General features: G+C 42.5%; 1 protein-coding gene across 1 annotated transcript in view; it reads right to left on the bottom strand.

The window, feature by feature from the left end:
• The window catches only part of LOC113981420 (protein patched homolog 1), an 85,955-nt gene that overhangs the window by 56,540 nt on the left and 3,790 nt on the right, over positions 1–25,625 (bottom strand). The window contains exons 3-7 of the mRNA XM_027708796.1: positions 6,490–6,679; positions 5,183–5,252; positions 4,977–5,068; positions 3,366–3,564; positions 2,655–2,776 (exon numbers count right to left, since the gene is read on the bottom strand). Of these exons, the coding sequence (XP_027564597.1) occupies positions 2,655–2,776; positions 3,366–3,564; positions 4,977–5,068; positions 5,183–5,252; positions 6,490–6,679 (673 nt within the window). The remainder of the gene's footprint in view (positions 1–2,654; positions 2,777–3,365; positions 3,565–4,976; positions 5,069–5,182; positions 5,253–6,489; positions 6,680–25,625) is intronic.

The following is a 25,625-nucleotide window of genomic DNA, read 5'->3' on the forward strand; positions in this document are numbered from 1 at the left end:
GTCCACCACTTATTCTGGATGTCACGGAGTTTCTATTGGAGCTTGCTGCATGCAAGACGAAAGGTTGTTTTTCTTGCATGACAGGATGGTTGAGCAAGGTGTGCTTGGTGGGCGGTTCTCTTCTTCCTCAACAAGTCCTGGATCTCTTGATTGTTTTCATCAAACCAGTCCTTGTTCTTCTTGAGGGAGAACCCTAAGGATTCTTCGGAGGATTGCAGGATGCTGCTTTTAATATGATGCCAAATTGTTTCAGGAGAGGAATCTGCAGAATCTGTGGAGTGGTTTTCGAGCCTAGTTTGAAGGTTTGCCTGGAATCTTTCTCTTACTGTGGCTGATTGGAGATCGTTAACTTGGAGTCTTCTCCTTGGGAACCTGCCCCTTTTGAGTTTGAGATTGAAGTTGAGTTGACAGCGCACAAGCCAATGGTCTGTTTGGCATTCTGCGCTGGGCATCACGCGGGTATGGTGGACATAGCGGACATCTCTCCGTCGCACCAAGACATAATCAGTGAGGTGCCAATGCTTAGACCTGGGGTGCATCCAGATTGTCTTCAGACTATTTTTCTGCTGAAAGATAGTATTAGTGATGGTGAGCTGTTGCTCCGCACAGAATTCTAGCAGAAGTCAACCATTATCGTTGCAGTTTCCAACACCATGCTTGCCTAATATTCCTTTCTATGCTTCAAAATTCTTACCTACTCTGGCGTTGAAATCGCCAAGGATAATGATCTTATCATCTGCGGGCACCTTTTGGGTAAGGTAGCACAGGTCAGTGTAAAATTTATCTTTTTCAGCAGGGTCAGCTTGGAGAGTTGGGGCATATATACTAAAGATGACAACGTGTTGCTTGTTGTGGAGTGGAAGGCGGGGAGATAATGCGGTCAGAATGACCTGTCGTCAGATTTTCGAGTTTAGGGACAATAGAGTTTTTGATCATGAAGCTGACACCTCAGAGATGTTTTTCGGTTCTGGACTTACCTGACCAAAAGAGTGTGTAACCGGCACCATGTTCTCTGAGGCTGCCTTCCTCGTGAAGGCGAACTTCGCTGAGAGCAGCAATGTTGATGTTGAGACGAGCCAGTTCATGGGCAATTAGGGAAGAACGTCGCTCAGGACGTCCGCTATCCGCAGAATCGAGCATGGTTCTGATGTTCCAACATGCTAGAGTCAATTTAGGTACACCTTTGGAGGCAGGTGCATGCCTTTGTCTTTTGCTCTTTGTGCGATCGCATTGGAAGAAGATGCCCGTTGGCCTGCGGTTAACCAACGGGGTGAAGGTGGAGATGAGCTTTGTTTAGGCCACCTTTTCTAGGCCCCTCTCCCAGTGGAGCAAGCAGTGCTGTCCTTGAAAAGGCTGCTTGGTCGTTCAGGGTGCTGCCCCAAGAGACTGTCATCTCCGGTCAGTCTCAAATGACCAATATCCTGAACCGCCTGCATGCAGGGTTGGGTCTGCGGCTTCCAGTGCACCTTTCACCTGCCGTTTCGACCCTCGCCCGTCGCTACAGGACTTTTTGCACGTGGGTAAAGCCTTCAAGCCTGCGCAATGGATTTTTTAGGTGAGATGCAGTATGCGCGGAACTGAACCCACCCTTTAATCCTAAGGTTCATCTTCCAGGGCCGAGCAAGCTTGGACGGTGGCAGCGAGATCCTCAGGACGTAGGTTTGATTAGAGTGACCTTCTCTGAGATGGGTGGCCTTACAGGGTTAAGCGAGTTCCATCTGCCCGGGTTTGAGATTAGAGTTGTCCTTCTCCTAAGATGACTGCCAGAAGGCTAACGAGCCCATCCTGCCCAAGAACGTAGTGTATCTGGTCCTATGGTTTTGACCTCTCTGGCATGGGCAACCCTACCAAAGGCATGAACCATCGCCAGCATAGCTCGCAACCATATAGGGGTACACAGGGTATCTGTATTAAATATGTAAGAATTATACTTCTTTTAGTTTAATATAAATTTGGATTCAGTGTGTACATCTAAATAATGTTTTTATATGTGCTTTTTTTAACACGGTTCTATTTCAAGGGGTTTCCCCCTAAAGTCCAGTGTTCCACGACTTCTTCAAGAAGTCTAAAAGAAAGGGTTTTATTTTGTCTGTCAGAAAATGTATTCAAGATCCAGTGACATAAAGAATATACTTTTCTCTGTATTGACCTTAAACAAACAGTTCAATGGAGATTTTTGATTTTTGATAAAAGACAAATAAGTGGGCACATTACCAGAACTTTGGAGGGGCTCCAAGGACTGTACATGCTGTGAAGAAGATGAAGATGAGGAAGAAGGGGTCCCAAAGACCCCAGACCCAATTCCCGAAGGGGCGTGTCGGGGGGCAGAACTGGGCAGAACCGGGCAAAACCGGGGGGTGGATAGTTCTGGGATTGGATGGACCTTCTTATAAAATCATAGAGCCACTGTCTGGGTGCACGTGTCATGTGTATTCCCCTGGGCCTGTAGGCCTGATTAAAGGACCCACTCTTTTTATCTTATACACTAAATTGGCCTAGAGTTTTTTTCTCTGCTATCTCTTTAGGTTACAATACACATCATTCACAGATTGTGAAAGACAGTTGATTTTGCATGATATGGCTCCCTGTCAAAAAAAACCCAAATTCTAATAAAGAAAAATTAAAAATTCTTATGTAAACATTTGTTTGCTTACCTGACAAGCTTACCAGAACTATTCTTGACTGTACCACCTATAATCAATTCCTCCTGCCAGTGCATGTATTTTCTCGACAGTCCATAGCATCCACCACTCAAAACAAGAGACACGTCAAGAGGCTAGAAAAAAGTTTTAAAGAAGCAATTCATCAGTTGCCTAACTTCAGACAAATCCTAAGTCAACACCTAGTTTACTGAAATAACAGATATGGAAGATCATCTAGGAAGTCTACAAAGAGAAATGTGTTCAACAAATGGGAGTAGACAAACTAGCCTGATAGTTGTTCACCACATAGCAACTTCTCCAAAGCCAAAGTGACTGAGAAAGGGATATATCAAGTTGGGTCAACAAAACTGGCCCTACTTGAAGGAAGGCCTTGCAGCACAGTGTCAGTGTACAGCAGCAGCCATATTCCAGGAGTAACTGTGTCTGCCTGAGGCACATTGCTTGCTGAAATTATGTCAACACATTGCCACACCTATCCAGTAGCTGAGAACTGTAATTTCACTCTAAATATGTGTGATTAATATTCCATCACAGGATGAGGGAAACTTAGTTACCCTGGGCTAATTATATAATAGGAACCAAATAATGAAATCACTGAAGAACATAAAATATATATTACTTGGAAGGGAATGATACCCTTTTCTCTCACCACACATACAGAACCTCCCTTGAAAAGATTTACACACAGGTAAGCAAACTTACTTTGGTGGAATTTTTGTTGGGAGCTGTGATTGGACAATCGGGATCAGCAGGATTCAGACAAGGTCGATCCATATAACCATGACCAACCTCTGCTTTTTTCAGCATTTCTTCCCAGTTCTCCACTTGGTAATTTATTTTTTTTAACTTTTCTAAGAATTCTAAGGGGTCAAAGTTGATCCACTGAAAAGGAGGTTTCCCTCTGTTAAAGAAATCAGGGGAGAATGACAAAAAAAAGACAAAATAAGTACTGAAACATAATTTTTTAATTTGTATTTTTGCAAATGTTGAAGTTGTTTTCTGTTACAAGCTATAACCTTTTCTGGTAAGGTTGTTTCATAAAATGAAATGCATGTTTTAATTATATTTGTTTATGCATACTTTTCTTGTAGGCCCTGTGGTGATTTTAACAAAAATATCAGTACTTACATACCAATTTACTGTACGAAAGGGAATATTCACATGTTAAAAATAATTTCATTTACAAACCAAGTAAAACAAACCATCAAGCACCTAAATAACAAAAAAGCAGCCAACTGCTGCTTCAAAGAATTTGGAGAGAGAGGAGAGGGGAAGAAGGGAGGAAGTTGAAGAAAGAAATCCTTTCACATAGTATCAGATTACTTTTTGCTGGTCTAATAATCATCTTGCAAATGTAATCAATCAACATAGCTGGTCTTTGTTTATCTATAACAATTCTGTGCTCCTGCAAATGCCCTGGCTGCTTGACTATCAGCCATCAAGCTTTCCTGCTACCATGGCTGTCATCAATGTCACATCTCCCACCCTCTACTTTTGAATTTGTGATGTTAACAGACTACAAAGGCTTTTGGTTGCCTTATTCTGTGATTCAAACCACACTGTATTTGCTTAAACAGGTTTAATTCTTTATTTGAAATCTCCCAACCAGAAAATGCAACCCCCCCTTATTTCCCAAGCTAAAACTGTACACTAAACGTTGCAAATTGCTTTCACAGAGACATGCAAACCAGGTCAGAAACCATAACTCAAATGTTAAGTCTTTCATAAATAAATGCCTGCACAGATTAACAATTAACTCTCTGAACAATCCAGGACATACAATATCACACTTGATAAGAAACCACCCATAAAAAATATATTTTATTTCTTTAATGATCTCATAAGCAAACGATTTGAGTTTTATTCTTTAGGAAGACTTCAGTATTTACCTAAGAGACCTACATTTTCTTAGAAAAAAATTAATTCCCAGCCAATATTTTTTTAGTTTGGGGGTGGAGGAGAAAAAAAAGAAGGAAAGGAAAAAGTTTATTTCCCAAAAAGCATACAATTAAAAAAGCTTGAATTCAGACTTTATATTTTCTTTTGCATCCTAGCAGAATGGGAAAAGTAATGACACAGGACTTAAGTTGATGCATACAAATCATCTTTCAGAAGCAGAAAAAAACTTTGCTCAATTAAAAAAAAAATCCATGCACATTTTCTGCAAAGACACAACAATTTTTTTAAATTATTTTTATTTATTATTTTTTGGTTAAACCAGAATCTGAATAAGCACTGGGATACATCTCAAAATCATGCATCATTTTACTATTAAAACTATTAACTGGAAAGTTATAAAAAAAGCATGCTTACAATAGATAGGCAGTTCCTGACTGTAGCTTTGCTCCCTCCCAGAAGCAGTCCAAAGGAGTGATGATTAAACAAGGATAAAGATATTCTATGATCTGTCAAAGTCAAAAAAGGGAAAAAACCACAATTAGACTACAATATAATCTAAACAACACACGCTGAATCATGAAAATATAAATTGTTTATAATCAAATGCCTGTTATGCCTACCTGGTCCATGTACCCTGCTTCTGTGATGAGTTCTCCTGATTTATAACATAAGTGTTCCAATTTCCATTTTCTGTAATAAATATAAAGAACAAGTTTTTTTTCTTTAACAATTACTGAAAAGTTATTTTTAAAATGTAACTATTGGGTGTGGCTGAGATGGAGTTCATTTCCCCATAGCAGCCCTCACAGTGCTGTGCTCTGCATTGGTAGCTAGAAAGGTGGTGAGAACACATCAGTGATTTGGCTACTGCTGAGCAGTGCTGGCACAGCATCAGCTCTGTCTCTCAACATTCCTTCCTCCTTTCCAGCAAGGGCAAGATCCTGGGAGGGGACACAACCAGGCCAGATGACCCAAAGGGATATTCCATACCATGTGACATCAGCTCAGATATAAAAGCTAAGGAAAGGAGGAGAAAGGGGGGGCATTTGTTGTTTGCAATGTTTGCCTTCTGGAGCAACCGCTCCATGTGCTGAAGCCCTGCTGCCCAGGAAGTAGCCAAACACTGCTTGCTAATGGGAAGTAGAGAATAAACCTTGTTATTTTCTTCTTCACTTGTGCGTGCACAAACTTTCGCTTTGCTTTATTAAACTGCCTTATCTCAACCTACGAGTCATTTTCCATCTTATTTTCTCTCTCCTGTCCAGTTGGAAGGGAGAGTGATAGAGCAGGTGGTGGGCACCTGGCATCCAGTCAAGGTCAACCCACTACAGTAACATACATTAAAATTATTATTTATATAGACATGGTGGCCTCAAGTAGTGAATCACTGAGAAAAGACAAATTTTATTCAATGTAGGTATGCCCACTTGTGAATTAAGATAGCACTTGGCAACACGAGAGAGAAGTCAGCTTCAGGCTCAGACTAGCTCTGACTCATGCATGTAGGAGAAAAGAAATCATTAGATTATTATAATGTTATTATTACTATGTTATTAAATAGCCCAGCAATTCCACCCACTGGCATTTCTCTTCCATTTTCATTTTCCCTTTAAGCCCGAATTACTGGAAGGCTTTTAATTGTTAGAAATCCCATCAATAAAGTCCCATTTTTAAGAGAACAGTTACCACTGTGGTAACCACATAAGGGTACATTTTCAGAATCTCATGCAATACCTCTTACACCATTTTATTTGTTAAAACGTCAACTGGTCACTGCTATCATGACACAATTTGAAGCATCAGTAACTAGTGACATTCAAATCAAAACAGTTCTAATGGAAGTGCTATCCATTAAAAGTATATGCAGGGAAATATTTGTTCACTTTCTGTTACAGATGATCAAGAAAAGTTTTGATTTTCTTCTTACCTGTTGTACATATAAACATCTACTCTGCTGGCCTGAAGTGCAGAGTCAAGGTGCTGTCTGAGTGCTTCTATTGTTAGTATATTGGCACCATCTTCATGTGGAGTCTGAATCATGAGCTGAGGGTTAAACATGGCCTCTTCGCCAATCTTCTGCCGTGTATAATTTAATTCTCGACTCACTCGTCCACCAACTGATGGATAAATATTAACAGCTTATTCTGGATTCACATGATGAGCACTCTCTGGTCAAAAAATCTTTATCATGTGCATGGAATATTCTACCTCAAACCAATTACAGTGTAGCTCTAAATCTAATACCAAATTTATTTTAGTAAAAATGCAACAAAAACCATATTACCTATCAAATATATGCCATTGTCCCTACTGCACTAAAATACTGATGTGCAAATTGGAGCCTTTTAAACGACATGTTTTTTTATATTAGAACCAATATTCCATATGTAAAAAAACCAACAAAAAATCCTTTCCTTGTCTACCAGACCAAATACTCTTATGTTACCATTTCTTTCACTTGTATAAACAGTCTGCTCCAATAGCACATTTCAAGACAAATGTCTTCAATTTACACTCTTCTAAATAATTTGGCAAAGGTAGAAGGGAGATGCTTTTCTTCAGTTAAAAAAAGGGAAGAGGGAAAGGGTAAGTGAGCGTGAGTACTTCTTTCAGCCTTATATAAAGGGAAAAAAATAATAAATTCACACAAAGAGGTGCAGTCCTGAGTGCAACAAAGTGTAGTAGAAAGGACCATCTAGAAACAATTTACCCTAGTGGTTCAGTACCTGCATAACATGGTGTGCTGCAGGGAATAATTAATACACAACATCTTTTTCTAAACCTTCATTAGCTGAGCAGGTATGCTCCATATTAAAACATGGATTTAAAAAAAAAAGGAAAAGGCAGAGAGACTGCAAAGAAGACAGGCTCTAGAGGGAGTCAACTTGCCTTGACAGACAAAATTACATAAGAATGAAAAATTATCTTCCACTTACAAAAAAGCATTCAGCTAGAGTACATATATACTTTATATAACCTCCCCTATAGTCTCCCTAGAAAAGGAATGTGGGAGGGGATTCAAAAAATGCAGCCCATTAGCTGGATCAAGACCATATCCAGATGAGGAGGACAAGAACACCAATATATTGTTTCCATCCCTTACAATGTATTAACTTTATTGCTATGCTAAGGCCAAGCTACAGACCTGGTCTAATTTGTTACATTTTCTTCAGTTCTAGTCACCTTGGCACTGGTGATCTAAATTACTGTCAAAGTTTAATTCTGCAGCTATGGGAATAGAAACTATACATGTAAATCTCTCTCTTTTTAGGTCACATAATGGAAGACTGATCTGTAGCCAGTCAGCAGTGTGAGAGATTACATTCTCAAGTCTTAACTAGCCTAGGACGTACTTTTTCAATCAGTTGGGCCCTCATTCTACTCGCAACCCCCCTGGAGCTAATGGGACCATCAGGCAAGAAGCTAGGCCCCAGCATGGATAAAGCTGTCAGATTCAGGCTCTCAAGAATTATAATCATTCTGGCATGAGGCAACACTTAATTTTTAGTTCAAGAATTCTTTAAAGAAATAAGTATTTCTACAACACACTCCAACCATCTTCTCAGTCAGTCTGTCATGTGGCACTACCTCCTTCACATAAAGTAACAATGATCATCCCACAGTAACAAAAAATAAAAAGCAAAGTATAAATTCCATACCTAGATTCCCTTTATAATGTATTAACATCCCTCTTATTACAGTGACAGGATATACCCTAAATAAGGCTGCATATGCATGGTAAAAAAAAGCTACTGCGAATTTCTATCAATAATTAAACTCTAAAACCACTTAGACTTTGCCTCAAGTGTTTGAGTATATGCACATTAATCACAACTAAATGCAAATTCAAATTAAATAGCATACTCCATACCAAAAGCTCATTCTAGATTGCAAGTTACTTTGCAAACCCATATATCAAATTTGTTGTACTGCTGCTGTGTTGAAAGAAGCGATTGTCCCACTATGCTCAGCATTGGTATGGCCTCGTCTCAAGTACTGTGTGCAGCTTTGGGCTCCACAATATAAGAAGGATATTAAAATGTGTCCACTGGAGGGCAACAAAGATGGTGAAAGGACTAGATGGTGTGACTTATGAGGAGCAGCTGAGGATAGTAGGCTTGTTCAGCTTTAAGAAGAGAGTGAGGGGTGACCTCATTGCTGTCTACAACTTCTTCATGAGGGGGAGCAGAGAGGGAGGTGCTGATCTCTTCTCTCTGGTGTCCAGTGATAGGACGTGAGGGAATGGCTTAAAGCTGCATCGGGGGAAGTTCAGGTTTAGGTTTAGGTTGCCCTGGATGGAGTCAGGAGTTGGACTTGATGATCCTCATGGGTCCCTTCCAGCTCAGGATATTCTATGATTTTATGATTCATTAAACTCCAATTTCACTCATGAGACTGATGTTCGTGTCCGCTGCTGTCTTACTCCAGCAGTTGGTAAATAATATGCTAATAAATTTTGCTTTGTCTTACAGGGACAAAGCAGTGGGGAAAAGGGAGCACATGGATTATAATCTATACATCTTGGAATAAAAGCTTGCTTTTGCAGTTCCTACTTCAGAACACAAAATGTCTCTTTTTTTGTCTGTTTGTTTAAATGCCACCCAAGATAATAAAGATCCAACTGGATTAGGACTTTGGAGTCAATCATAAACATCTGTTCCTGCTACTATACTCTCTCCCATTCCACTCACACTTCACTTTTGAATTTAACTAGGACTTGAACCAACAGATCAAACCATGCAAGACAAAGGACATAATTCCTATCTGCTGAAAGTGATCAATTGTTTATTTTCAAAAGAAATTATTGCTTCCTAATCAAGATCCTGCCAAACTACATTAATTTCATTGAACAATGAAGATTTAGCTAATCTGACTTGCATCAATCACATAAATCTGTCATCAGAAGCAAAGCTTTTTTTTTACCTTTTACATTAAAACAGTAATAACAAAAACATCCAAGAAAGCAGGCACATGTTCCAGAATTCAACAATAGAGCTGCTGCTAGGTCCTGCACTTGGGCCACAACAACTCCATGCAGCGCTACAGGCTGGGAGCAGTGGCTGGAAAGGTCTAGAGAACGAGTCTTTGAGGAGCGGCTGAGGTAGCTGGGGTTGTTTAGCCTGGAGAAAAGGAGGCTCAGGGGAGACCTTATTGCACTCTACAACTACATGAAAGGAGGTTGTAGTGAGGTGGGGGTTTATCTCTTCTCCCAGGTAACAAGTGACAGGACAAGAGGAAATGGCCTCAAGTTGCTCATGGGGAGGATTTAGATTAGATATTAGGAAAAATTTCTTCACAAAAAGAGTTGTAAAGCATTGGAACAGATTGCCCAGGGAAGTGGTAGAGTCACCATCCCTGGAAGTGTTCAAAAAACATGTGGCTATGGCACTTGAGGACATGGTTTAGTGGTGCATGTGGTGGTGGTCCCAGGTCGATGGTTGGACTTGATGATCTTAAAGGTCTTTTCCAACCTTAATGATTCTATGATTCTAGAGGACCAGCTGAGAGAACTGGGGCTGTTTATTCTGGAGAAATAGATATTAGGAAAAATATCTTCATGGAAAGCGTTGTAAAACATTAGATCAGAATGCCCAGATAAAGTAATGGACCACTCACATAAATTTCATCCCTCCAAAGGATACTGACCCTTTTTGATAAATCATAAGTGTAGATCAGTGCCCCTTATAATGTTTCCATTACTGCTTGAGCAATGTCCAATGCAGGCAACATCTGCAATTTGCAATACCTGTTATCACTAGATTGGGATTAGAGAGGAATAAAATAACACCCACCATCACCTTCATGACTTGGTAACTGTATAAAAGCAAAGACTGAGAAATATACCCCAATGCAGTCAATTGAGACTTAACCTTTACTATTGTATTGGGTTTGCATGGCAAGGGGTTTTTTTGGGGGAGGGTACTACAGGGGTGTAGGAGCAGCTAAACAACACAACACCAGCCACCTGGATGATAGAAGAAGAAGAAGAAAATATTTAAGCAAAAATACTGTGGTCCTGAGTGAGCCAGAGCTAAGATTAGTGTGTGTGTGAAAAGAATCACAAGGTCAAGCTGGAAAGCCGCTTGAAGCATGATTGTTCTTTGTGGCTGAAGGCAGCCACGGGAGTGTCTGTGTGGAATGTGTGCAGATAAGTAACACCTGGCCTGGCTTGATAGCTCGGACCCTTATTCTGTATATAAATGGAGTAATAAAGTTACAAGAGAGTGCTGCCTGGAGAAAGTCTGTCTCCCATGGATTCATTCGCCAAAAAGGATGCTGAGTGAGGGACCTTCGCTGCACAGGGGTGGTTTCTGAGAGAAGCTGCCAGAAGCTTCCCCCATGTGTGACAGAGCCAATGCCATCTGGCTCCAGGATGGACCTGCCGCTGGCCAAGGTTGAGCCAATCAGGAATGATAGTAATGCCTCTGGGATAACATATTTAAGAAGGAAAAAAAAGTTACTGTGCAGATGTAATTGTGCTCAGAGGAATGAGAATATGTGATAGGAACAACTCTGCAGAAACCAAGATCAGTGGAGAAGGAGGGGGAGGAGGTGCTCCAGATGCCGGAGCTGAGATTCCCCTGCAGCCCGTAGTGCAGCCCATGGTGAAGCAGCTGTGCCCCTGCAGCCCATGGAGATCAAAGTAAGTGCAGAGATCCACCTGCAGCCCATGGAGGAGACCTGCACCAGAGCAGGTGGATGCCTGAAAGAAGGCTGTGACCCCATGGGAAGCCCACCCTGGAGCAGATTCCTGGCAGGGACCTGCTGACCCATGGAGAGAGGAGCCCACACTGGAGCAGGTCTGCTGGTAGGACTTCTGACCCTGTGGAGGACCCACGTTGGAGCAGCCTGTGCCTGAAGGACTGTACCTCATGGAAAGGGACCCATGCTGGAGCAGTTTGTGGAGAACTGTAGCCCGTGGGAAGGACTCCCGCTGGAGAGGTTCATGGAGGGACCCCACGCTGGAGCAGGGGAAGGACTCCTCTCCCTGAGCAGCAGCAACATGTGATGAACTGACCCCTGTCCACTTGCTGAGGGGAATGATAGAGCAAATTTGGTGGGCACCTGGCATTCAGCTAGAGTCAATGCACCACAACTATCATACCCCCAAAGCAGCAATGTGCAGAGGAAAGCAAAAACAATCTGGACTTGCAAGGAGACTACACAACCTCTCCTATGCTATGCCACCTCCAGCAGATAAACCAGACAGCCACAGCTTCAGGTCCCTGTCCTAAGTGTGCACCAGGATTAAAGAAGTTTATACCTGTCACATAACAAAAGGCAATATTTAATGACAACAATGACAATTTCTATTTGTATTTATAAAGGAGCACATACTTCATGACAACAAAACATAACAGTCAAGTATTCATCACACAGGACTGAAAACTCCTAAAAAGAAATCAAGATACAAGAGCTGAAGTTCTCTAGCAGATTATGAAGATTATCCTGCCTCTTATTGGGCATGTGAAAATAATGGCCTTTTGATTTAAAGCTTCCTGCTCTCAAGGTGATGCCTTAAGATTCTTAGGATTTGTAGCAAATATGGATTTTTAGTATGGCTGTATAGGTTCTAACACTTTAGAATAGTAGTTGACAGTTACCAAACCCTGTTCTCATGCTTCATATCGAATTTTCTAAACTCTTCAGGTTTTGTTTAATGTTCTTTTCAAGGGAAAAGACTCTAGCAAGCACATCTTGTTTGGGACATGCACCTGGACCAGAATAATAAGATATCATTATAGCCAAAGCAACCTTGAAGGCCCAGGAACCTTGGAGGAGCTCCAAAGACAGTGCATGCTGTGAGGAGGAGGAAGATGAGGAAGATGAGGAAGAAAGGGGTCTTGAGACCTCTGAGGAGGCATGCCAGGGGGCAGATCTGGGGAGGTCCTGGGGGTGGGTAATTCTCGGATTGGATGGATTAGTGCTATAAAATTGTAGAACCCCTGGACACTCACGTGCACTTTTATGTATTTGCTGCACTAGAAAATGCTTTATTAAAAGAACTGTTTTCTACCTTATCTATACTAATATTGTCCAGAAAGTTCTTTTCATTTTAGGCATCCAAAGGAGTTCTGTCTTTTAATGTTTGAGCTTCTGTGTGCTGCTCATCATGTTCTTTGTCAGAAACAGAATATAGTTTTTCTGCACACAGACAGTATTAGTTAGCAACCTGATTTTTCCTAACAGAAAAACAGATAATAGAGAAGCATCCTTAGAAATAGCACAAGAAACAGGACTAATGGGTATGTATGCATCTTAAAACTTTTTAAATGTCGCTTGCTTGTAGAGTCAGAACTGATTTTGGTTTAGGTGATCAGTCTCTGAATTTATTAACAACTTATTGTAAACCATTATCATGCATGTTCTGTCATTCTAACAGTGCTAGGGACAGATCTCACAGGTGCATGAGGGTTATATTCTAACAAAGTTTTTGCTACCTGCAATGATTTTTCCACTCACTTTTTTCATTGTGTGAAATTGTTTACAATCTGACCGCTACTTAGTAGCTTATGTGAAATGAATTGCTGGTCTCAATGCATTTCCTAGTGGGCAGGTATCCACATTATAGTAAACCACCATCACAATTGGTATCCTTGTTGACCATTTGTCATGGTTTAGGAATGGTACTCTCCAATTTAGTGCTCCCACTGAGACTCTCCAAACCACGCTGCCACTCGCTTGCTCCCCCCTCCCCTGTGGGTGGCTGGAGAGGAGAATTGGAGGCACAAAAGGCAAAAATCAAGGGTTGAGATAGGAACAATTTACTAGAACTGGGGTTACCCGACCACTCCTGCCACACTCAATCAGAAGGAACCCCTTCTCCTTGGAAGACACTCCCTTCCCCCCACCCCCAGCAATGATGTGAGGGGGTATAGAATAACCTCCAGGTCCTAGCCAAGCCCCCTCTTCGCTACTGCAAAAATTAACCCTGTCCTGGATGAAACCAGGACACCATTTACAAAGAGACTGAGAAATGAATGGATATGGAGAGTGAAGTATCCTGTCTTTCAAAAACATGGTCCATTCAGGTCAGAGGTGAGCTGGTTTTGGTGAAGTCTAACTATGGATTTTTCTGGGTGAAGCAGCAAAGAAATAAAGGACTCCAGACCCTGATATTTCCTGGAAATCAGAGAAAGTCTACAGCTACTATAGACTTCTAACTCTCTAATAGTTCATGGTCCTATGACAACTTACACACACTAGCTGAGGAGCAAAGCCCAATTTTTTACTTTTCTGTAATTTAAGAAAATATTTGTGCATTCTTAAGTGCAGGTCAAAATCCCCAATCATACTGAAAGTGATTGAATCATAGAATCATCTTGACTGGAAAAGACCATCAAGCCCAACCGTTAACCTAACACTATCAAGTTCACCACTAAACCATGTCCCTAAGTGCCACATCTACACATCTTTTAAATACCTCCGGGGATGGTGACTCAATCACTTCCCTGGGCAGCCTGTTCCAATGCTTAACAACTCTTTCATTAAAGAAATTTTTCCTAATACCCAATCTAAACCTCCTCTGGTGCAACTTGAGGCAGTTTCCTTTCGTTCTACAACTTGTTACTTGTGAAAAGAAACTGACATCCACCTTGTTACAACATTCTTTTAGGTAATTGTAGAGAGTGATAAGGTCTCCCAAGTCTCCTTTTCTCCAGACTAAACAACCCCAGTTCCCTCAGCTGGTCCTCATAAGACTTGTTCTCTAGACCAGTTTCCAGGAATTCTGTAATGGGCTTCAAGGTCTAAACCTAATGATTTTAAAACATCTGAATATCATAAAATCATAGAATTGTTAAGGTTGGAAAAGGCCTCTAGGATCATCAAGTCCAACTGTCAACCTAGGACCTCCACCATGTTCACCACTAAACCATGTCCTCAAGTGCCATATCCATACATTTTTTGAACACTTCCAGGGATGGTGACTCTACCACTTCCCTGGGCAGTCTGTTCCAATGCTTTACAACCCTTTCCATGAATTTTTTTTCCTATATAAACCTTCCCTGGTGCAACTTGAGGCCATTTCCTCTTGTCCTGAATTATTTTAACTTACTTTTAATTTACTTTACATATATTTTTTAACTTACTTTAACTTGACTAAGAGCTTCTGCTATGTAATAAATTAAAGAGTATGTTGTGTTATTCCATAGATATCAGTTTCCCTTGAGATCCAACTTTTCATTTAACTTCTCAGTGCTCTTTCCGCAAATATGTAACTGTTTTCCTATGTGATTAAAAGCAGCATTTTTAAGCCTTTTCATCTGTACTCCTGTAATGGCACAAATCTAATCTGTATATATGGAGTAGCACAACATCTGAATACATATTTTTAATGGAGCAGAAAACAGTCAAGACAAATTCTTTATCTAGAACCTTTTAGGGGATACCCGTTCCTAAATTATGTTTTAGGAGACAGCAAAACTAACATATAGGAAAATGAAAGGAACGTCTTATGAAACAGGGTATAGTTTTTTCCAAGTATTCCCTACCAGCTGCTTGCTGAACCATCTGTTCTTGCCTAAGCATCTTCCTTCTAAATGGTTTTGCAATGAAGCAGAACTGCTCTCACTGTTGGACACAAACAGGTCAGGTCACCGCTCCCCCCAGCACTGAACCTGCCGCCCGTCATGGCTTCCACCATCTCAATATTTCTTACTGACCGCCAGCTCCCAAGATAGTGTTGCATCTGTCAAGAGGCCCATTTCTCTTGACCTTTTGTATGAATGTAATCAGAGATTCCTGTCAGATACAGTGTGACTGTATATTTAAGTTTATTCTAAAACACAAAGAACTGGGGAAAAAAGTTAAACAAATGAATAAAAAAACAAACCCCACAAAACAATCTTTACTTTCTACTTTTGGCTAGCCTAATCATTCAGATAATTTTACTTTACTACCAATCCTACCGCATTGCAAAAATTGTCTTTTCTCCCTTTAAACCTGTAGTGGTTTGGTTTTAGGCCTTCCCTGGCAACCAGGTCGAAACCAAGGAAATACCTATATCCCAGTATTCCATCCTATTTTTTACGTAAGCAGACATATAAATAGAATGGGAGAGGGGGTTGAACCCTTCTTCTCGTCCGGTGGACTTGGAGAAAGCAGCCTCCCTGCGGCTCCTCCAGCTGTGGAGGTGTGGGCCTGTGGTTTGTCGAGAGGCCCCTGCCTTCTTCCCGAGTTGGAGAGGAGAGACGCAGTGATTGTGGGCTGGGACGTTTCTGCTTTTCTCAAGGAAAGTATTGAGATTTCGTTTGCTAGTTCTTTATTGACTGTGTATATCTGTTTTTTTTCTTTTTTTTTCCCTTTTTGGGGGTGTTTGGGGTTCTCTTTTTATATATATATAGTATTGTAACTGTATATAAATGTAATATATGTAAATAGATATATATATATTGCATTAGTTCTGTTATTTCGGTTCTCTTGGTTTTTTTTCCTTCCCCCTTGGTTTGGGGGGGGAGTTTTTGTTGTGGTGTTGGGCACTTGGCAGGGAGCCAGGTCCAAACCGCCACAAAACCCAAAATTATTAGAATCTCTAGAAATAGAAGGAAAATGCCCCTGCTGTAGCAAGCATACACAAAATACAAGAGATTTTTATTAAACCAATTTCTGTACAATTAGTTAAGATCTCATATCATCATCATGGCTAGGCTTCGCAAACAAAGATTAAGGAAGGCTCTATCCACATTTATTACAGGCACGCTGGTGGCTAACGAGGCCAATACGAGATAGACGTATCCGATTGCAAAAGGCACAGCAGAAAGACTCCTTAGATGGTATATTCTGCAAGACACGGTTCTTTCTGCGTTGTCTTTTCTCCTCAAGAGTGATCCTGTGTGTGTTCTCAAAGGAGACAGTTGCGTTATAGATGGTGTGTCTCCAGACCTCCCAATTGGAGGCCAGAGTAGACCAGTTATGATGATCAATATGGCCAAGGCTGAGATGTTGTTTCAGGGAGTCCTTGTATCTTTACTTCAGGGCTCCTCTCTTACGGCAGCCGGTGGCAAGTTCACCATAAAGCAGGATCTTAGGGAGGCGGTGGTCCTTCATCCTTGAGACGTGCCCTGCCGATCACAGCTGTGTTCTCAGCAACATGGCCTCAATACTTGTGATTGCTGCCTGTTCAAGAACAGATGTATTGGTCACATAATCTGACCAGTGGATGTTTAGGATTGTACGCAGACAGCGTTGATGGAAGTGTTCTAGGAGACGCAGGTGGTGGCGGTAGATGACCCATGATTCGGAACCATATAAGAGAGTAGACAGCACTATGGTTCTGTAAACACTAATCTTGGTACTTTTCTTCAAGTGTTTATTACGCATAAAGACAGTGCCAGTACTTGCAATGTATGCTCTCTATCAGTGCATTCAGTTTTTTGCATGACATTAACCCCAGCTCCCTTCTCTCAGTTTCTGTGGAGCTGACAGCAAGCCCTCCTTTCATTGTCTTTTCACTTGAGGCCAAATGGGGCAGAACACAATGGAAGCCCCCAGCTTCACACACAGGCTCCCCCAGCTTGTGAAGAACATCACTCTGGACTGATTTATTTCTAACACTTTCTTCTCTCCACATCTGTGCAGGGAAACACACACAGAGCCTGGCAGTGGTATGAGAAGGCAGCAGAGACAATATCTGTGTGAGGTGTGAGCAGGTCAATGATCTGCTCAGCCTGGTGGTACAACTTAAAGAAGAGGTGGAAAGGTTGAGTATCAGGGTGTCTGAGAAGGAGATTGACTGATGGAGCCACTGTCTACCAACCCTGAGGCAAGTGTAGCAGCCAACTGCACTTCAGGGAGTGGAGGATCCCCTACTGTCTCCCCAATAAACAGGAGGGGACCTAAGAGATGGGGGGAATGGAGGTAGATCCCTGCTCGGGATGGCAGGTGAATTCCCTCCCAGGCTCCCTCTCCTTTCCAGGTGCCCCTATGGAACAGGTATGAGGCCCCGGAAACTGACGGCCAGGAAAACAATGATGTAGAAGAAGGACCATCTAGAGGCTTGCCTAGGGTGAGTCAGCCAACTCCATGTATTACAACTAGCTTCACAAAGAAAAAAAGACGGGTAATCATCATAGGCAACTCCCTTTTGAGGGGAACTGAAGGCCCAATATGCAGAACAGACCCAACTCACAGGGAAGTCTGCTGCCTCCCTGGAGCATGGGTAAGGGGCCATAGGAAACTCTCCAGTCTAGTATGACCCTCTGATTATTATGTGCTATGGGTTCTTCAAGCGATGAGATAACAAAGAGAAGTCTGAGGGCAATCAAGAGGGATTTCAGGGCCTTGGGACAACTGGTGTTTTTTAAGCACCACCTCCTAAGGGCACAGGAACAGGTCCAGCAGGTGAGGCAGAAGGCCAGCTTGGTTGAGCAGGGATCTTCTTTTGGAAATAAGGCAAAGAAAGGTGTATGTTCAGTGGAAGCAAGGTCAGCTGACATGGGAGGAATACAGTGATGCTGATTGCTACTGAGGGAGAAAATTTGTGCAGCCAAAGCTCAATTGGAGTCAAAGCTGGGCAGTACTGTAAGGGACAATAAAAAGAGGGGGTTTTTAACATGTTAATAGCAAAAGGCAGTGCAGAAACAACATAGGCCTGTTACAGGATGAGGATAGTCACCTCACAAACAGGGACAGAGTCAAGGCAGGGATGTTTAATGCTTTCTTTCCATCTGTCTTCAACCCTGTTGACAGGCTAAGGGGGTCCCAGTGGCTGAGCTGGAGGCCCATGATTGCGAGAATGATCAACTTCTAGTTGACCCTGCTGTTGTGAGGGATCTGCTGCTCCAGCTGGATCCCTATAAGTCTATGGGGCCTAATGGGATTCATCCGAGAAGACTGTCAGTCTCACTTTTGTGCCTGGTAAAGTAATGGAGAAGATTCTTCTGGGAGTTATTGAAAAACACCTGGAGGACAACACAGTCACTGGTCACAGCTAGCATGGCTTCATGAGGGGAAAGTCCTGATTGTCAAACTTAATTTCCTTTTACGAAAGGGTAACCCATCTAGTTGATCAAGGGAAGCCAGTTAATGTAATCTCTTTGGATTTTCGCAAAGCTTTCGATACTGTCTCTCACAGGACAAAATGTCCAGCACACAGATGGATAAACATGTCATGCAATGGGTGAGCAACTGGCTCACGGGTCGAGCACAGAGGATAATAGTGAATGGGGTAACATCAGACTGGCAACCTGTCACTACTGGGGTTCCGCAGGGCTCCGTCTTAGGCCCTGTGCTCTTCAACACCTTCATAAATGACTTGGAAGCAGGACTAGAAGGGATACTAAGCAAGGCTGCAGATGATACAAAACTGGGAGGAGTTGTTGAATACCTCAAAGACAGGGAGGCCCTGCAGAGAGACCTCAACAAATTAGAGGACTGGGAAATCGCCAACCACATGAAGTTCAACAAGGGGAAGTACTGGATTCTGCACCTGAGATGGGGGAACCCTAGATGTACAGACAGACTGGGGAATGAGATGCTGGAAAGCAGTGCCATGGAAAGGGACCTGGGGGTCGGGGTAGATGGCAAGTTGAATATGAGTCAGCAGTGCCCTGGCAGCCAGGAGGGCCAACCATGTCCTGGGGGGGGGCATCAGGCAAAGCTTTGCCAGTCAGTCAAGGGAGGTCATTGTCCTGCTCTGCTCTGCACTGGTGCAGCCTCACCTTGAATATTGTGTGCAGTTTTGGGCACCACAATATAAGAAACATATTTAAGCTATTACAGAGCATCCAAAGGAGGGCAATGAGGATGGTGAAGGGCCTTGAGGGGAAGCCGTGTGAGGAGTGGCTGAGGTCACTTGGTCTGTTCAGCCTGGAGAAGATGAGACTGAGGGGAGACCTCATCACAGTCAATCACTTGCTCGTGAGGGGAAGAGGAGGGGCAGGCAGTGATCTCTTCTCTGTGGTGGCCAGTGACAGGACCTGGGGGAATGGCCTGAAGTTGTGTCAGGGGAGGTTAAGGCTGGATATTAGAAAAAGGTTCTTCACCCAGAGGGTGGTTGGGTACTGGAAGACTCCCCAGGGAAGTGGTCACAGCACCAAGCCTGCCAGAGTTCAAGAAGCATTTGGATGATACTCTCAGGCACATGGTGTAACTCTTGGGGTTGGTCCTGTGCAGAGCTAAGGGTTGGACTCAATGATCCTTGTGGGTCCCTTCTAAATGAGCATATTCTGTGATACTAAGCAGATTTGCCAATGATAGAAAATTAGGAGGAGCTGTTGACTCCCTTGAGGTCAGAGAGACCCTGCAGAGAGACCTCGACAAATTAGAGGGCTGGGCAATCATCAGCCGTATGAAGTTTAACGAGGGCAAGTGCCGGATTCTGCACCTGGGATGGGGAAACCCTGGATGTTTGTACAGACTGGGGAACAAGATGCTGCAGCAAGGGACCTGGGGATCCTGGTCAATGACAAGTTGAATATTAGTCAGCAGTGTGCCCTGGCAGCCAGGAGGGCCAACTGTCTCCTGGGGTGCATCAGGCAAAGCATCACCAGCCAGTTGAGGGAGGTGATTATTCCACTCTGTTCTGCGCTGGTGCGGCCTCATCTTGAGTACTGTGTGCAGTTTTGGGCACCTCAATATAAGAAAGATATAAAGCTATTAGAGAGCATCCAAAGGAGGGCAACGAAGATAGTGAAGGGTCTAGAGGGTACACCATACGAGGAGTGACTGAGGTCACTTGGCTTGTTCAGCCTAGAGAAGAGGAGACTGAGGGGAGACCTTATAGCAATATACAGCTTTCTCACGAGGGGAAGCAGTGGGGTAGGCACTGATCTCTCTGGCAATCAGTGCCAGCAAATGTCACCCCAGTCTTCAAAAAGGGCAAGAAGGAGGACCCAGGGAACTACCGGCCAGTCAGCCTCACTTTAATCTCTGGAAAGGTGATGGAGCGCCTCACTCTGGAGGCCATCTCTACCCACATGGAAGACAAGAAGGTGATCAGGAGTAGTCAGCATGGGTTCACTAAAGATAAATCATGCTTGACCAACCTGATTGCCTTCTACGATGAAACAACTACCAGGATGGTTGAGGGGAGAGCATTGGACATTGTTTACCTTGACTTCAGCAAGTTCACTGATGACACAAAGCTGGGAGGAGTGGCCAATACCCCAGAGAGCTGTGCAGCCCTTCAGAAGGACCTTGACAGGTTGGAGAGATGGGCAGAGAAGAACCATCTGAAAATTCAACAAGGGAAAATGCAGGGTCTTGTACCTGGGGAAGAATATTCCCACGCACCAGTACAGGCTGGGGGCCGACTGGCTGGAAAGCAGGTCTGTGGAGAAGGACCTGGGGGTCCTGGTGGACAAGTTGTCCATGAGCCAACAGTGGGCCCTTGTGGCCAAGAAGGCCAATGGTATCCTGGGGTGCACATAAGGAAGAGCATTGCCAGCAGGTGATCCTGCCCCTCTACTCAGCCCTGGAGTGGCTGCATCTGGAGCACTGTGTCCAGTTCTGGGCTCCTCAGTACAAGAGAGACATGGAGCTCCTGGAGTGGGTCCAGCAGAGGGCAACAAAGATGATTAGAGGACTGGAGCTTTTCTAATGAGGAAAGGCTGAGAGAACTGGACCTGTTCAGCCTCGAGAAGAGACGTCTGAGAGGGGACCTCATCAATGTCTATCAGTATCTGAAGGGAGGGTGCCAAGAAGATGAAGGCAGGCTCTGCTCAGTGGTGCCAGGCAATAGGACAAGAGGCAACGGTCAGAAACTGATGCACAGGAAGTTCCACTTGAATATGAGGAAGAACTTTTTTCCTGTGCAGGTGACAGATTGCCCTCACTGGAGATATTCAAGAACAATCTGGACACAATCCTGTGCAATGTGCTCTAGGATAACCCTGCTTGAGCAGGGAGGTTGGACCAGATGACCCACTGTGGTCCCTTCCAACCTGAACCATTCTGTGATTCTGGGTGATGCCGTAAGGTCCATCTGGTTTTTTCTTGTTTTCCTAATTTTATAAGCTTTATAAGTAGTTAAGTAGTAAAAGTAGATTTTAGAAGCAGCAGCCCTTATTCTTCATCCTTTAGCACCCTTTAGTTTACACATTCCTCAACCCTCTTACCCCATTCTATGCTCCCCATATCAATATCCCCTGAATTTCAGTAGAAAATGTTTAGTCTTTTGTCAAGGCAAGGCCTATGCTGTTTAGAGAACACTCATATCTTAGCCTGAACCACAGAACACAGTCAAGAACTAGGTGACCGTGTACCCTTTGTGCTCCGAAGATGATGAAGATGATGAAGAAAAGCCCCCAGACGCAATTCCCAGGGGGTGGGCCAGGGGGTGGACCAGGGCAAAACCAACGGGATGGACAAAACTTGGATTGGTCAGACAGTATTATAAATTGTAACACCTGAACACGGCCTGCGCGCGCATCCTGTAATCTTATGCCTAGGCATAAATTAAAACCCTTTCCTTATCTCATCCTCAATTAACTGCTCCGGAGTTTTTTTCCTCAGCACCTTTAGGCATTATGGGAAACACATTTTAGTTTTATTTTGCTTCATGGTCTTAATAATTGCACTAGGGTATCATATTTTCTATTATTTACCACTTAAACAGCATCAGTTTCTAAACAGCAAGGTCTTCTTTTCTGAATATGAGGAGTAACTTCCCCTCAAGAAGTCAGTAGAATAAGTCCAGTGCAAAAGAAAACAAAATCAGGCCCAAGTGGACAATCAAACAAGGGAAATGCAAATTAAACACCCTCCAGGAAAACATCTCTTTTAATTAACTGCACTCTTTTTGCCATTATAAAAAAAGTAACTTAGAAAGAAAAAATTAAAGTCGCAATGGTTTTTTACATTATCATAGTGTCAGCAGGATGGGAGAGGTTAAACGAGTTCCTAAAGCTTATTTTTCTTCTGACTGTCTCACTAAGGAGACCACACTCAGATCTACATTGAGATTACATTCCTATAGCTATTTCAATATAATTTATCACATGCAAATAACTTCCTATAACCCCTTTCCCCTCTGCACACATCCCTTCAGGATGTTTACAGCAATTGAGGTGATGATGAATAAAAATGAGGGGGGAGGGGAAAGCAAGTAAATTGTATTTATGGTTATTAAGCCTTCCTGTTTTAAAAAAATAAGTTTATACAGCTAAGAAGATTAAGATTTTTTTTTTAATTCTGAATTCCATTTCACCTATTTCTAGTAAGACCCTGCAATACACAATGGGTCAAAATTATTACAAGTCAACATCACTGGATGAACAAGGATCATATTTAGCATACTATAAATAGAAAAATAAATAGCATAGATCATGCAAAACAGAAGATAACATTTTCCTGTTCTCCCTCTTGATTAATGGGCAGATAAATAAAGTGGCTATTATCAGATACTATGCATTTTTAGTACACAGAAATCACAGAAACATTTAGGTTGAAAGGGACCTCATGAGATCATCTAGTCCAATCCTCCTGCTCAAACAGGGTCAGCTAGAGCAGGTTGTCCAGGAATGTGTCCAGTCAGGTTTTTAATATTTACAAGGATGGAGATTCTAAATCATACTCCATATCACTGAGCTTTCTATTGTTAGGCATCATCTCAGAAATCTGCTCCCTCAGTAGAGCATCAACAGTATAAACTCATAGTTTCCACTAGTAATAGCAGAAGTTGTGGTTTTTTTAAATCTTTCTAAACTCTGACAGGAGACTACACTACTGTAGAACTGTCACTTAGCCATTAAGGAGTTTTACTGGCTTCTTCGGGTTTTCCCAGATAGAGTTACTAAAAATCACAAATAGGGAAAGACTTCCTACATAGTACAAAACTGGAGTAATTAGTGAAATAAAGAGAAGCAAAGGCATATTGAAGATAAATACGGAACATTAAGAAAATATATACTACTGTAGGGTAGACACATGGGGTAGACAAAGAATAATAAACTGCTCAGTAAAATTCTGCACTTGAGCTCCTATTGAACTCCAAAAAAATCAGCTAGGACCATGTATAGCCACATCATCATCTTTGAAGAGAAAAACCACTGTGCAAAGGCTGGAAGACTGAACTTAATTCTGTACACAGAAGAAAAAGCCTAACAAGTAATAGTACTGCTAGGTCTATAACCAAAACAGTATTTTAACTAATCAGAATATTCTTAAATAGCTAGCTGTGGGGCAGAAAACTTTGCAAGCACAGTTTTACCTGACTGCTCAGGTTGAAGTGCATAATTCGCTGTTATGTTAACAAGACTCATGCAAAAAAATCCATGAGTATCAAGATGAGAACATATTCCATTAAACACCAAAAAGAAAACAGTTGCACACTCAGTAAAATTAGCATCCCATTGGACACAACTTCAACAAGTCATAGAGAGGTCATCTTTGAAGGGGAAATCCTAATGAAATATAAACATGGCATTGTGGAAACCCCAAAAATTTACCATAGCTTTGTTCAGCCACCACTAATCTAGGCATCTGATGTGGAGCATAATCTAAACAAAGGAATCAGTCAGTTCATACACCTGGAAGCTGTCATATTTTGGAGCCTCCTAAAAGTTATCCATAACTGAAATATTCACTTGCATGTAATGAAACCAAGCAAGGGTTCTGAGATGCTGGAATTCTGTTCTGAGGGGATGTTACAGACCCTCGCTCTGAGGAATGCAACATTAATATTAAGGGACAAGTGGTACCCTGTTCTGAGAGCTCTGCCTACGTATGATCTGTACTAATGAAAAGATAACAGAAAGGACAACTTAGTAGTCATGAATTAGATAGAATGGACATCCGGGGAGATAAACGAGCTGAATCAGGGGGGTTTTTTCGCAAGCTCCCAGTACCTAGTCAGGAAAAGTTGAAAAGTTCATGACAAAGAGGAATAAAAGGGACGACCCTCTTGAGGCTGAAGGGCCAGAACGACCACCAGAGGACTCCCCAAAAGGATGACTCCGCCTCAAGCTCTGCCTAAACTCTGCCTATTATGAATATGATAATTAGATTGTGAAATGAAATGAATATGCATGTATAGATGTTGTAATCTCTCATGAAAACTGTATAAATTACCTGACTTTTCACCGAGAACTTCGGAGCTAGCTTGTGCAGCGACAGCTACCTAGTTCCCCAACGTTGCTCAAAATAAATACCTTTGCTACCTAAAGACTCAAAACTGTCTTTGAGCAGTCGTACTGTTTTGGCATCAGTAATATCCTTTAAATTCATTGATCAGTCAAGAACTGCTACATGCATGCACTGTGCATATTACTACCTTTGGACTATCTCTTTCCACAGAAAAAATAAATCATTAAAATACATGGAATCAGGATGAGGAGTTTTCTTCATTGCATTCTCTGTTGAAAGTAAGTTTGAGTGTCTATGGAGTTCACTGTTGTCTGAACTCAGTGTCTACTGAGGAATAATGAGAAAGGAAGGCCCATTCTCTACAGAAGAGTCCACTTAACCATAGGAACTAGCAGACCTCCAACCACTCATCAATACCTCCACATGGCACCACAACTCCAGCAGCAGCCTGCCCTACTGCTTACCTACATTCCCTCTGTTCCTGCTCAACAGCAGTGGCACAAGGAACAAGAAAGTAAAGTGGCTTTCAACTGTTCTACACTGAGGGAACAGCATCAAGCTGTGTCAGGAGGTTTAGATTGGATATTAGGAAAAGGTTCTTCACTGAGAGGGTGGTTGGGCACTGGAACAGGCTCCCCAGAGAAGTGGTTACAGCACCATGCCTGCCAGAGTTCAAGAAGTGTTTGGACAACACTCTCAGGCACATGGTGTGATTTTTGGAGCTGTCCTGTGCAGGGCCAGGAGGTGGACTCGATCCTTGTAGGTCCCTTCCAACTCAGGATATTCTATGATTCTATAGTGACCTCTGTAGGAGATCATGGACTGTCCTGTGTTGTATGCAGCAAGTTCCAACTGCAGGTCAATGGAGGTAACCCTTCCCCTTTATTCAGCACTGGTGAGGCCACACCTAGAGTACTGTGTCCAGTTCTGGGCTCCCCAGTACAAGAGACATGGACATACTGGAGAGAGTTTAGCAAAGGGCCATGAAGATGGGATTGACTGAAGCATCTCACATATGGGGAAAGGCTGAAAGAGATG

This window comes from Neopelma chrysocephalum, unplaced genomic scaffold (assembly GCF_003984885.1).
Source record: "Neopelma chrysocephalum unplaced genomic scaffold, ASM398488v2 Primary Assembly neopelma1_96537, whole genome shotgun sequence".
In the NCBI taxonomy this organism is placed as follows: Eukaryota; Metazoa; Chordata; class Aves; order Passeriformes; family Pipridae; genus Neopelma; species Neopelma chrysocephalum.